This window comes from Cervus canadensis, chromosome 9 (genome assembly GCF_019320065.1).
Source record: "Cervus canadensis isolate Bull #8, Minnesota chromosome 9, ASM1932006v1, whole genome shotgun sequence".
NCBI lineage: Eukaryota > Metazoa > Chordata > Mammalia > Artiodactyla > Cervidae > Cervus > Cervus canadensis.
The window spans coordinates 64451672-64466168 of NC_057394.1; the positions used below are offsets into that span (position 1 = coordinate 64451672).

Here is a 14497-nt window from a genome sequence, read left to right on the forward strand (position 1 = left end):
CCATGCATGATGAAATAAGGTAAGATTTGCTATTTCCAGCACTCTTGCTATTTCTCTTCTAGAATCCTTAAAGGAACAATGATGCCTTGGTCACATTTGCATTACAAAAAGTTTTTTTTTTAAAGTTGTGATACACTAAAACTGGCTTTTTATGTATACAGTTTGATGAGTTTTAAACTCATGTTTATAGATAAGAAACCATGACCACAATCAGGAGAGAGAAATTTCATCATTTAAAAAAAAAAAAAAAAAAACCTTCCTTTGTTTTCCCTCTGTACTCCACCATATTCCCAACTCTAACCCCTTATAACCAATGATATAACAGCCAAACCATAACAGAACTTTGATAATGTCATGTTCATGGTCTGCCCTCAACTGGAAGGATTTACAAGGTTCTGAATGATGGTTCTCAGTGAGAAATTTGCAGGGGTGTTTTTGGGTATCATAATTTTTGAAGGGTACTATGGCACATTAGAGAAGGGAGCAGGAGTCTGATGACACTGCAAACCATACAGCCTCTCAACTGGGGATCCTTACCTGAACCAAACAGAAAATAGTTGGGCTTCAAATCCCTTTATTCTTCTCAAGTAAATGCTTACATGTAATCACCTATATTTATTTTCTCCCTTCAACTTGGTATATTTTCATAAACACTATATATATAAACATGCTCTATATAGTAATAAAATCTCCTTACCACTGTATCTGGGAAATGTTTTTCCTTAAAATTTCCAGTATATTTTATTACTTAAAGAAACTTTGCAAATGAGAAGTATTTCATAAGAATAGAGTATTTTAAATTTTCTTTAAGCCTCAGTAACAATTTGCTATTCAAAAGAAATGTTCTTCAATAGTATTAAAGTAAAATAAAAGGTATTATAAATTCTAATAAAATTCTTTCTCTTAGATGTGTACATGACTGGGAAACCAACTCATAAAAACAGATTATGAGACCTGAACCTCACTGCAGAGCAATCAAATGAAAAATATGTACATATGACTCAACACTTTCTGATTTTTCTAAGTAACAGTACCTTCTCGTTTTTAACAAGCTGCTTTCGGATTGCAGAATCCCGTCTGAAGCATAATGCTTTACAACACGGTCCAAGATTACTAAGCAGATTTGCTCTTTCCTCTTTTCGTAGTAATGCAGCCATGTTGAGAGCCCCAAGTTCATGTTCAAAGAGACTGTCTACATCTTTCAAAAAAAAACAGAAAACACACACACATTAAGGTTTCTGAAAACAGAAATGTTAACAACTGCTTGGATGAATATTCCACAAAATCTATATATCATCAAAGTCACCAACACTGACTTCTCCGGGGGCTCAGACAGTAAAGCGTCTGCCTACAATGTGGGAGACCCAGGTTCACTCCCTGGGTCAGGAAGATCTCCTGGAGAAGGAAATGGCAACCCACTCCAGTACTCTTGCCTGGAGAATCCCATGGACGGAGGAGGCTGGTGGGCTACAGTCCACGGGGTCGCAGAGAGTCGGACACGACTGAGTGACTCACCAATGCTGGTGAAGATTATTTTGTATATTAAACACAACATGTACTCTGTGAGAGAACGCCAACACGCAGTTTTGCTGCTGCTGCTGTCGTGTCCAACTCTGTGCGACCGAGCCCATGGATTGCAGCCCTCCAGGCTCCTCTGTCCATGGGGATTCTCCAGGTAAGAGTACTGGAGTGGCTTGCCATGCCTTCTTCCAGGGGATCTTCCTGACCCAGGGATCAAACCTGAGTCTCCTGAATTGCAGGCAGATTCTTTACCACTGAGCCACCAGGGAAGCCCAGTCTTGCCACTAGTCTCAAACAAAAATAAATATTCTGATAGTCACTTTTTTTAAGATATAAGAAAAGTAAAATGGGGAGAGAGAATTTAGACATGGGTTACTATGAGAAGAAAAGTTCAAGTTAATTAGTAAAATCAAATTCAATATATTGCTTACTGTCAACTACTCAAAGTTCTAGGTTCAGGACTTTACTACATTTGAATCTTGCCATAATAATGTGACTACTGTGTGGTCCCCCCAAAACTCTGTTGGGAAAGTGATTAGGTGTTAGATGATCTACAAATTTTATCTAATATTTTGTCACTGTAAAAACCTGGGACAATGTATCAAAATCACTTTAAGTTACAGCCTGCAAGGTGAGGAGAAAATCTGTTAAAAATAGACAAAAAGGAAAGAAAAATTTAGAAAACAGGACCAGTCAATAATTGAAAAGAGTAATAGCTATTTCACAAATATTTATCAAATACTGTGTGTCAGGTACTATTCAAGGCAATGGCAAAATTAGTAGTACAGATCATCAGACACTGGATATAGCAGTAAATAAAGTCCTATTCCTTAAGAGAACTTCTATTCAATATCATATATTAGTTCTCTAATAAAGCTATCTCACCACCAAAAAACAGGACTACTTGGTAAAGTGTTAGTCATTCAGCTGTGTCCGACTCTTTGAGACCCCATGGACTGTAGCCCACCAGGCTCCTCTGCCCATGCGATTTTCCAGGCAAGAACACTGGAGTGGGTTGCCCTTTCCTCCTCCAGAGGATCGTCCTCACCCAGGGATTGAACCCAGGTCTCCCACATTGCAGGCAGATACTTTACTGTCTGAGCCACCAGGGAAGCCTGGACTACTTGCTAAGGAAAAAATCAAATCCCTCTTCACAGTATATATTTTCATTGTTTAAGTGATCATTAGTCAGGGATAAACTATAGTCTGATTTTGCTAACTATGCAACAGATTTTAACCTGAAATGCCACTAACAAAAGTCACAGAAGCAAATAGCTGCAGGTAAGACCTTAGGGGTTTCATCACATCATTTTATGCCCACAGGAGTTACATGCTTAAGATCACAGAGCCAAACAAGGGAGAAAGAATGGGACAAGAACTTAAGACACTGGTCACTTGTCAGATTAATACACACACAGTATGTATATTGGGCCCTATTAAAATCAAGAGAGTTACTGCTTATGCTAACAGCTGAAGAGAGAACATGTATTCATGCAACATAAACTTTTTTCAATTTTATATTAGTAAAAAGCTCAATACTTTTACCTCAAACTTTTTCACCTCATGAACATGATATAATAAAGTATTAATGAGCTGCCAAAACACAGGGGATATTCCCAACCCAGGGACTGAACCTAGGTTTCCTGCACCTAGGGATTCTTTACCATCTGAACCACCAGGGAAGCCCAAGAATACTGGAGTGGGTAGCCTATCCCTTCTCCAGGAGAACTTCCCAGCCCAGGAATCAAATTGGGGTCTCCTGCATTGCAGGTGGATTCTTTACCAGCTGAGCTACCAGGGAAGCCCAGTAAGCTGCCAAAACACAGTGAAGTAGGTTTCAAATAACAGGAGAAAAAAAAAAATCTACAAACTAAAAATGTTCTGGAATAATAAAAAGCTGTAGCTATTTTCACTGTCTAAAATCAATGTGATAAAATATTTTCAAACTAAATAGCAGTAGTAATATTTACTAGGCATCACTGCATGTCAGAAACTATTCTAAGTGTTTTACTTGTGATAACTCATTTGCTCCTCCTAACAATCAGGTGGCTTGGTGGTATAATAACTCCCAGTTTGCAGATGGTGACAGTAACATATAGATTAACCATAGCTAGTAAGTGGTGTACCTATTGGAATCCAGGCCATCTGGTTCACAGACTGAGTTCTTAAGCACTTTGTAAAAGGCTCAACCTAAATATTTGCATTTGAGCAAAATTCTCCATTTCCCAGGGGAAAGCACTGCCAAGATTATCAATCTGTTTAGATATGAAAAATATCTAAGTTCACTTTCCTAAGATCTACTTCATTTATCCCTGGGCAAACCACCGAGCACTATCACACTTACCTGTTAAAAAAGTAATTTTGATGCAGAAAGATCATTGCGTTATGTTTACAACTCATCTGTAGGTTTAAATTTTCTTAAACTTTGACCATGAGGATTAAATAATGAAAATAAATGATTCTTTAAAAAAAAATTCTTATAACTGCTACATAAGAACAGAACAGAATCCTTTTCAAAGGCATCTTCATATTTATATTAGATATTACACACTTAAAATTGGGATGGAATTACCTTTGGGCTTTTCTAAAAGTCTCTGACATGTTTCTTTGACTTTCGTAAAGAGCTCAGGACCAGCCAACTTTTTAGAAATGCCAACTCGCAGCATAACAGCTCCAGGTGTGAATTTTAGGAGCGCGGCCCCAGGCTCTCGTGGCTCTTTTGGATGCTTTGGCATAAGACCAGACCAATCCACGTCTATCACATCTAGCGGATCTACAAAAAGTTATAGAATTTTCTTACACCAAGAAATACCATTCCTGTTATCCAGCGAGAAATACAGATTGAAAGACACAGGAAAGCAAACAATAAGTAATTTAAATAAAAAAAGGCATATTCTTAAAAGATTTTCTATAAAAACTAGTATTTAGAATCTAAGAAATTTTACAAATAAACTTCCTCACCAAAGGAAAATAGTAAAGAGGTCTTAGGCAAGTGCTCCCACCCATCCGCATTTCTTTTATATGTGGAATCTAAAAGAATCAAACAAACAAAAAGAAATCCAAACTCATAGATAAAGAGATTGGTGGTTTTCAGAGGGGGAGGGATCTGAAGGTTAGACAAAATGGTTGAAGGGTATCAAGAGGTACAAACTTGCAAGGATAAATAAATCGTGGCAATGCAATGTATAGTGTGGTGACTCTAGTCAACAACATTGTATTCCAACATTAAAAGTTGCTAGAAAGTATGAAAAGTTCTCATCACAAGGAAAAAAACTGTGTAACTCTGCATGGCGGTAGATGACACCATGTCAAGGTAACTAGACAATGTGGTGATCATGTTGCAACGTATATACAAATGTCTAATCACTATGTTGTGCACCTGAAATTAATTTATGTCATTATACTTCAATAAAGAAAAATCCAAAACAAACAAAAAGCAAGCAAACAAGCCCCTGAGCAAACCCATTCCTACAAATAATGCCTTTAAATTGCTTCAGAGAGTCTCAATGAAAGAATTCCACTATTTCACTAAGACTAGGTCTGACACTTTGAAACTTGGTACCAGAATCGTCCAAGGGTTCATTAAATCTAGGAATGTATTTAATTTCCATGTGTACATGCACAAACAGACAAACACACAGACACTACTTTTTAAAAAAATAATTCATTATGAAATAACTTTAAGAATCAGGCAGTGGCTAGAATTAAAATTGAGAATAATCTATCCACTGACAAGGAACAGTTTAGGAAATTAACAAAATAATGTTCTATTCAGAAACACCTAATAGCTGATAATAATAAAGATAACATACATACATTATACATTAGTATAAAAAACTGTAAAATACAAGAGCAAATTAAGTCAAAATAAAGATTTAATATTCTACATACCCAGAAGCCCTTACCGTGATAAACTGTTAGTAATAATGAGACTAATTGGGATGATTCAACAAGAACAATAAAGGTTGCTGACTCATGGCACAGTCATTGGAGTAAGCTCTGGCTTACCATAAGTGAATATTTCACTACAAGTGAAAATATCACTGAATTTAGAAAATCAAGAGAAGTATAGAAACAGTGTTCAAATACAACCTCAAGTTTTTAAGTTTCTGAATGGTCATTTCAACAGTTTGTGGAACATAGTTGTGAAGCTCTGTACCATATACCTACCATCTGTTTTAAATTCCAGGTCCTGCAATAGGAATCAAACTCTGGAAAGGAAATCTTACAATTGTGCTATTTTAGATACTGCCATTTTCAATTTATAGGCAATGTCTATTTAAAAATGAACAGAGCATAATAACTATAATTTTTGCTTTACTGGCCTTTCAATGTTAATTAAAACACAACTGGGAAGATTCTGTGTTTTATCAATTCTTAAGCATGAAAGGGAACAAAGAATACCTCAATATCATAATTAAATATCTTTTATGTTCAACCACCTCTGCAATGATTACCTGGCATCTTCTCCTCATCCTGTTGGTCCTCCCGCTTTTCAGCATCACCTGCCAGAATTTCATCTAGTTCATCATCACTAATTGGCTCGTATCCTTCTCCAGCACCAGATCCCAATGAATGCGCATCATCTAGCTTGGATTCATCGTCTCCTGCTAAACAGAAAAATTAATTTCATGCCAAAGAGAGCATTAAGGGAAAGGGACATCTAAGTGAAACCAAAGAGGAGAGGCTGGGCACACTAAAAAAATTGAGAAGCATTTTTAATTTAAACCATTTACATTTACATAAATTAAAACATTTAAAACACAATACATTTCTTAACTCTCCAAAACACTTGATAATTCCAAAAGAAAACTTAAAAATGAATTAAATTTAGTTTTAATGACAAGAGCACAGTATGGACAGCAATATCGAAATAGTGGTAGATTTCTCATATTTAATTATAATCTTACAACCTAACATATTAGTACTAGTTAACTGTTTATAATAAAACTAATTCAGAGAAATCCACTAATTTCAAAAGGATGCATTAATTTCTTTATCAAAATTATTCAATTTTAAAAAGCTTGCAAACTAATTACTAGAATTAATATGAAGTTTAAATCTTAGCTCATAATATTTTATTCATGATATGAAGAACTCTACAGTGGTGAGGTAGAAATTTAAGTGCCATTAATCCCCATCCCCCTCCGCCACCAATCTCCCAATTCATCTTCCCTATTCCAATGTTTTCCTTTAATTAATAAATGCAATTTTAAAAGATTGCTGTAATATAATTTTAAAGTATTTTTGTTAGTAACCACTAGTGTATCTTCCATTTCTTTATTTACCAACTTGTCTCAACTACTTATGCTAAAGCTTTGTCTCTTGGTGAGTTACTTGTAAACTTGAATTATCATAGTACTACACAGTACATTTAAGATTTCTAAGCAGGTTCTATCCATATACTTTATTGAGTTTACAACACTAGGTTTCAAAATGCAACAGTATCCTTTATAGATATAAACTTGCAGCAAATAAACTATGGGATGTTTCTAGTCATTCTAATAATTTTCTACTCTATTAAATTCTGTACTAATCTCATACCCCCACCAATTCACTTATAAACAATTTAACAGCTTCATTATACAAATATACATCTAAACATAAATGCAAATAAAAGGATTTCTAACTTTTCAAGCTTATCAAACTCATTGTCCTACTTTAAGTGGGTAAAGTTTTTCATTTCACTTCTAAATCTCCATGCCACATTATCCACGGTCACAACCAATGAATAGTATATTTTAGGGATGAAGGGCACAAATTCCAATCACAGAAGAGTGATTATAATGATTAGTTCAAATTACATTCAATTATACCCCAAGGTTGTACCTCCAACAGTACTATGGCTCACAAATTGATGCTACTGAAATTCAAATTTTAGATAAAAATGAATGTGATGACCACTGAGGTAGAAATGTTGTCAAGTAGAAAAAAATATGTTAACAGTTTGGTGTACTAAAATATATCTAACCAAATAACCAAAAGATACAAGGATGTTTATAGTTTTAAAAGAATGTGAACAACTTTATTCTGGGACTAGTGCTACAATACAGCAAATAAAAGGAATGTAAAATATTACTGCTCATGTACTAAGCATCCCAGAAGTTTCTTGGGGGCTTGAAGTGGAAAGGGTACATAAGCACTGGTATCAGAACTGGACAGTTCATGGAGGCAGAATTTCCAGGAGCATTCTCAGGGGAGGCCATTACTATTGTTACCCTGGACTATAATTCACCACAGACTAAGACGTAGGACAGGTATGGACAGGCAGGACAGATTTTCATGCATCAGCTATTTATTGTGTCCTTGCTAAAGGCTCGAAGATAAAGAAATAAAAACCTATGGTGCCTAACAAAGGAGTACAATATAATGGGGAGAGAACCATGGAAAATAATTTACAATATGGTGCAGAGATGCTATTAAAGATGTATAAACAAGGTGCTTTGGCAATTTGAAAGACTAAGCACCTTTAGCAGAGACAGCTTCAGAGGAAATAATGCATAAACTGGGACTTGCTTTTGAGTAAGAAAAGATAGGAGGGAAAAGGTCTGTCAGGCAATGGGAAGAGAGGCTCAGAGAAGGCCTGAGGAGGGAGACCACCCAGAGAACACAGAGGTGAGTCAGTCTGTACAGCAGGCTGGGGGTGGGGGTGGACGATGGAGGGTCACGCAGTGGCAGCTGGCTCTGACTGGGTAAAAGGGTGTACGTGGCCTTCTCAGAGTCCCTCATTCTAGGAGCTGGGAGTCAGTTTTAATAAGGGACCTCAGCATCCTCAGATTTTACTACCTATGGCAGGCTCTGGAACCCATTCCTGCAGATACTGAGAGACTGAAGGATGACTATAATTTTATCTCATTTAGGCTTATTAGAACCAAGTCTACCTTAAAAGTACTAACGAGGGGAACAAGTTTTTTAAGTATCATAGGCCTTTTCCTTATAAAATCTATTTTCCCTAAAATGATGGAGTCAATAATCATATCAGATGACCCTTCAAAAGGAAGTACTGGTTTCCTATGAGATCTGAGAAAAAATGGGGCAGTGAAACAGACGGAAAGGAGTGACACTCACCTTCCACACTCTCAGTCCTCTCAGCTTTACTTGTATCTTCAAATCCCTGCACAGATCCCAGATCTTTATCCAGCCTTTCTTTATCCAAAGCTCCAGTGTCTCGGGAACCGACTTCTAGGTCTCTGTCATGTTCACTCTCCAGCTTGACTTCACTGCGTTTTACAGACTCTACTTGAGAACCCTCAAACGTCCTGTCCCTGTCCCTCTCCCGGTCCCTTTCCAGGGCATCGGAGAGTAGTCTCTCCCTCTCCCTGTCCAAGTCTCTCCTCTTGTCCCGTTCCCTCTCCCGTTCCCGCAGTCGGTCCCGGTCCCTGTTCCGGGGCCAATCTTTATCGGCATCCCGCTCCCAGTCTCTCTGTCGCACGTCCCTCCTTTCTCGCTCCCGCTCTCTCTCGTGCTCATAACGGTCACGCTCTTGAAGCCTCTCTCTGCTATCAAACGACCCCGATCTTGAGTGGACCTGTCGATCTGACTCAGGAGAACTTCTTCTGGAACTATGGCTTCTTGAATCCTGGCGATCTAAAATCAATGTACCATATACAAAGACTTAACACATGATAAAACAGAAATAAAACGCTTTAACACAAGGTCTTTTAAAACTTACAATTTCACTTTTTCTGTACTTGTTTTAAATTATCCAAAGAACTCATCTTAAGGAAAAAATCCATCTCAAAGAAAAACATCCACCACTCTTCAGTAGTGTCAAATGTGCAAAAAGCATATTTGTTTCCTTGTTTATTTCCACTATAACCACAAAAGATCTTTAAAGAAATAGGTATGTAAACATTAGTAAGCATTAATAGAACTGATCATTTCATTATGTACCTCCCCACTACCTTATTTATCCGGTCAACAGAGAAAAAGCATTGGTTGCAAGAAGCAGAACCAGAAGGTTAAAATTTTTAGGCATCAATAGAGAACCTGAACATGTAAGTGCTTTCCACCAAAATATACTACTAAAATGCTGATGTTAAACTGAGTGACGTCACTGAATATACCTCTACTCTATTGGTATTAATGTGATAATAGGTAACATCATGGTGGGATGGCTAAGCTTTTTAGGCTCCTTGAAAAATTTAAGGCAGTGTATAAACAACTTAGCATTTACTTTAAAATTACAATGCGAAGGAGGTGGGAGGGGGGATCGGGATTGGGAATACATGTAAATCCATGGCTGATTAAATCAATGTATGACAAAAAAAAAAAAAAAAAATAACATACAAAACATACTCACATAAGAAACACTGGTTAGGTTATAATTTGTTTTTATTACCTGAGGAAGTACTTCGACTAGGTTCTCCACGCTTTAGCTGGTCAATCCTGGATTTTCTCTCTCCTGTGATTTCCAGACTTTTGGTTTTTTCTCTGTCTCTTGAGCCGCTATGCAGCACTCTCTTTCGACCGTTCTGGTCATCCCCACTTCGATGAGCAGAGTCGTTGGATGGGGAGCGGAGACGGCCAGAGGTGTGACTGCGATTACTCCGATTGCTGCCGAGGCTGCTGCTCCGCTTCTGATCCACTGGCTTGCGATGTGGTGCGTCTTCTATAGTAACATGAGGCGCCTCTACCTTTTCCGCTCGTGTTCTGTGGCACTTCCTATGGGAGTCTTCACTGGTAAAAGAGGTATTGGTGGTGAGGAGGGCGGAGGTGGAAATGGTGGTGGTCGATGTGCCGAAGGCCGCGGCAGGGGTGGTCGCGGCAGCAGCCAGAGGAGGCGGGGGAGGAGGGAGAGAAGATGGGGAAGGGGTCCTTCCAGGGGTGGCGGCAGTGGCCACATGCTCTGGCTCCGTCATGTCCGTGCGGTCAGGCACGTCCTCATCAGACCAGTCACTGAACGCTGTATCTTCTTTCTTCTGAGGGTCCTCTAGAGCGCCATCCTTATCATTGGACATGTCAGCCAGTTCCTCTTTGGCTGTGATAGGTGGAGTCCTCGGGCCTCTTTTCTTCTTACTCTGCTGCACGGTTTCTTCATCAGAGATGTCAGAATCACCTCTGGACCTCTTACGCTTTTTTTCAACACTTTTCTTCTTCTGTCCTTTTTTTGGTGAAAATACTTGACCATCTTCAGACACTGTCTCTGTGTTTCCCCTCCCTACTCCAACATCATCATCTTTCTTTCTCTTAATAGGTTTCTTTTGAATCTTTGCTTTTCTCTTGTTCTCCTCATGAGCTCCATCAGAGATGTCTCGATCTTCGGATGGGTGGTGTCCTGTCAGGTCTTGTGAACGAGTTCTGGAGCTCTCTGTGATTTCTGTCTGTTCTCTCTGCTTATCTACAGAAGAAACTTTCTCTTTGAAATCTAGCTCTTCATAGCGCCTTGAACTTTCTTTTCTTTCTGGTTTACGATCATCTTCTCTCCATCTACCCTGCCTGTCTTCTGTAAGGTGTGATGGACTAAGAGAACGTGATTCTTGAGGTCGAACAACCTGGCTCAAGAGTCTGTGTTTTTCATCTAGACAGAAAGATAAAAGTCATCAGACTCTTATCATGTTAACAATATTGCATGTTACCTATAAATAACAAACTAGTCTCTCCCTTTTCATTTTAAAGGTTTAAAAATTACAATAATTTCAGTAAAAACCGAAGTATGGCTTTACTACAACTAGTGGGAAATGACAAGTGCCACTGTGGTAAAATGACTATATATTTCAAACACATACTTTTTTTTAGTCACAATATGATATATTCAGAAGCAGCAGAGCAAGTAAAAATTTTAAATCTTAATTCATCATTTCCTATTGATGTAAAAGAATTGTCTCATGGTTACAAATGAATATGACTCTAGAAACAGGGAACACAGATTCTGCTTACTTTTATCATCTCCACTGTTGTAGGCGTCACTATCAGGAGAATGCTCTCGCCGGCGCTTAGGTGACTGACGAGGGCTAGGACTCCCTTCATTTCTATAGCGCTTCCTAAATCAGACAAACATAATTTATAAGATTCCAGGGGATGAAAAAGATTTCTTTACCACGTTTTGTTTTGTTTTGTTTTTACTATTATTTCTTACTGTAACTAGAATATGTAATTGTAGGATAACAATATTATCAAAGCTATCTGTATCATACAAAGGGCATTTATTTAGCATCTTTAACAAAATTCTTCATTTGTTGAGACTTAACGATTGTGGACTTAAAATACATGGCGCCATCTCTGCTTTTTTTCACCATACATGTAGAATCAATCACTCACTGAAATTCGTCAGATTTAATTACTGTAAAGTGGTAACACAGCAGAGGATTGAACCCTACTGAAACTTATTCATCAGTTTTACTGTTTTATGATATAGAAATACCTTTTGTTGGAAAGCCAAATGAGAAAATCTAGTATTGGCTTTAGGGTCAAACAAGACTTGAGTTCAACTTTTAGTCATGTTACTTTATTATGCAATCTTAGGTAAATTCTTTGAAGTCATTCTTAGCTTTTTCATATGAATATAGGTGAAAAATGGGGGTCCATCTCATAAAACTGCAGTGAGGAATAAATTTGTTATGTCGTAAGCCCAGTGCCTGTCATGTTGTGGGCACACTAGTAAAAATTGGTTCTAACTCACTTCTCAGAACTAAATCATCTACTTAATGACAAATTAATAAAATAATTCATATGTTCACTATTTCTTATTCTTTAGCTAAACCTGAGATGACTAGTGTTCTGTATCTCTGGATACTTAAGTTACTCTAGGGTTTTCCTACATTCTCACTGAATTCTGACCACTTTTTCTTTTTAACAAACACTGTTTATAAATGCGATGGCCAGAAGTTGAGCAACACTGCAGCGCATGAGCACAGGTACCTCCTTGATGGCTCGCTTATACAGAGGAGCAACCAGGTAGGAAATGAGGCCCCAGATATAGTGTGACAACTGACAGGCCCAAGCTTGTAACAGTTCCTTATCTAAAGCTCCTGCCATCATCAGGTAGTCTATTTCCCCATCCTTTGAATCTGGGCTAACCCAGTGACTTACTATGTATGACAAGAGGATGTGGTGAAAATGACACTGTGGTAAGTCTGGAGATTTAGGACTCAAGAGGCCTTTCAGCTTCTGCTTTTGCCTTCTTGGTATGTTTCTACTATCATATGCAAAAACAGAGTTTAGATTATTAGAGGAAAAGAGGTCAAGATGCCCCAAGCAACAACCAGCACCAATCGCCAGACATGTGAGGAAGGCCATTTGGGGTTATTCAGACCTAGCTAACCGGCTAGAGTGACTGGAGAAACAGAGTGATCCTACATGAGACCAACAGGAGAGCCACTCTGCTGAGTCAAACTGCAAACCCACAGAATCATGACCAAATAAACGGTGGTGGTTTTAAACTTCCACCATGACAATATACTGAGATGACAATAGATGAAAACATCAAGATATTTATCTCATATACCAAGTTACTTTATTGAGCAGCTGACTATTAAATTTCTGCGGCCCTTGTCAATACTTGGAATATTTAACCACGACAAGCTCAAAGAAATTCTGGCTACTGTACATTGAGATCAGAAGCATGAAAATTATAATCAAAGCATAGGACTAAAAAATAAATAACAAATATTTCAGAATTTTAATCTTAGAAGATACAGAGTTAGAGGCCAGGGAAAAGAGAAATAATACATATTTTGTGCCTACATGTGTTAAAAGTAATATCTGAATTTTATGTTTAATGTGAGATAATTTTTAATGTGGAGTGAGAGAAGCCAGAGAGTGAACTATAGAAAACCACGGCTGCAGACTGAAGGGAAGGGAAGACCTAATGGAAGAAGCCTCCATTTCTGTGGTATGTTGTTTGTCTATAACCAAAATCCGTAACAGCAATGATGAAAAATGCCTAAATCAGAGAGTGTATTCACCATGACGCAAATGAGCTAGAAGTAGGGACAAAGAAACTAAAGCTATATAAATGATTTTCAGTTTTGTCTTAACAAATTTAACTGTATCCTCTATTCTAGTTGGCATTAAAAAAAAAAAGGCCTTTAATTCAGATGTTCAGTTTTGGGTCTGTAAAACCTCAAAACTGACCAATCAGAGTCTGGGATTCTCGTGGCTATAGTGACTGGCTCAGCTCTCTTGTTTACTCCTCAACTGAAGGCTATAACTGAGCTGACAGGTATAACCCTGGGGTCATCCTAACCATCATTTGGGGAAAACTTTTCTAAGTCTAAAACTAATACATAAGAAAACAGTGCAGAAATACCATTCTTGATGCTTTGAGAATCTGAGTATAATCACATCAGAACAAATAAAAACTAACCCTGGACTTCCCACATACCTGAGCAAATAAATTTTTTGGTATTAAAAAAAAAAGTGAGAGAAAAGAAATGAGAAAATGCCCTCAGTATATAATAACAACACGTCTTTTTACTGCAGTAACCTTTGCAATGCCATGGACTGTAGCCCACCAGGCTCCTCTATCCATGGGATTTCTCAGGCAAGAATACTGGAGTGGGTTGCCATTTCCTTCTCCAGGGGATCTTCCCAACCCAGGGATCCAACTCACGTATCTTGCTTGGCAGGCAGGTTCTTTACCACTGATCCACCTGGGAAGCCCGTACTAAACAAAACAACAACAACAACTATAACTCCACAGTCCAGAGAGGAAACCTCTCTCTCATCTTCTTTGGTGGTTCCAGAAGTTCCTCAGTTCTAAGACATTATGAGTGCTTCTGCAACCTGCGGGCAGTGACTCTAAACTTCTAAGTACACAAAACTCATAAAGGACTATCAGGAACAGGACAAGCATTATGTCCTGGTGACAAGGCAACTCTATTAACTAGTTATACAGTGGATATGAAGGGATGGGACACAAATCCACTGGTTCTACCACTGTTCGGTTGGATTCCTGTTAAAAACAAGTCTCTAGCAGTCAAATAAACCAATGTGCCATCAAAAATGGCTGCAAACAGTAAACAAAAATTATTAA

General features: G+C 38.0%; 1 protein-coding gene across 8 annotated transcripts in view; it reads right to left on the reverse strand.

Moving 5' to 3' along the window:
• The window catches only part of ZC3H13 (zinc finger CCCH-type containing 13), a 98535-nt gene that overhangs the window by 3157 nt on the left and 80881 nt on the right, over positions 1-14497 (reverse strand). For 5 of the 8 annotated variants that reach the window (XM_043477616.1, XM_043477611.1, XM_043477612.1 and 2 more), the window contains 7 exons: positions 14075-14128; positions 11401-11504; positions 9863-11041; positions 8590-9108; positions 5979-6131; positions 4094-4294; positions 1035-1198 (listed from right to left, as the gene is read on the reverse strand). In XM_043477616.1, the coding sequence (XP_043333551.1) occupies positions 1035-1198; positions 4094-4294; positions 5979-6131; positions 8590-9108; positions 9863-11041; positions 11401-11504; positions 14075-14128 (2374 nt within the window). The remainder of the gene's footprint in view (positions 1-1034; positions 1199-4093; positions 4295-5978; positions 6132-8589; positions 9109-9862; positions 11042-11400; positions 11505-14074; positions 14129-14497) is intronic. The other 3 variants (XM_043477613.1, XM_043477615.1, XM_043477614.1) reach the window with 3 other exon arrangements.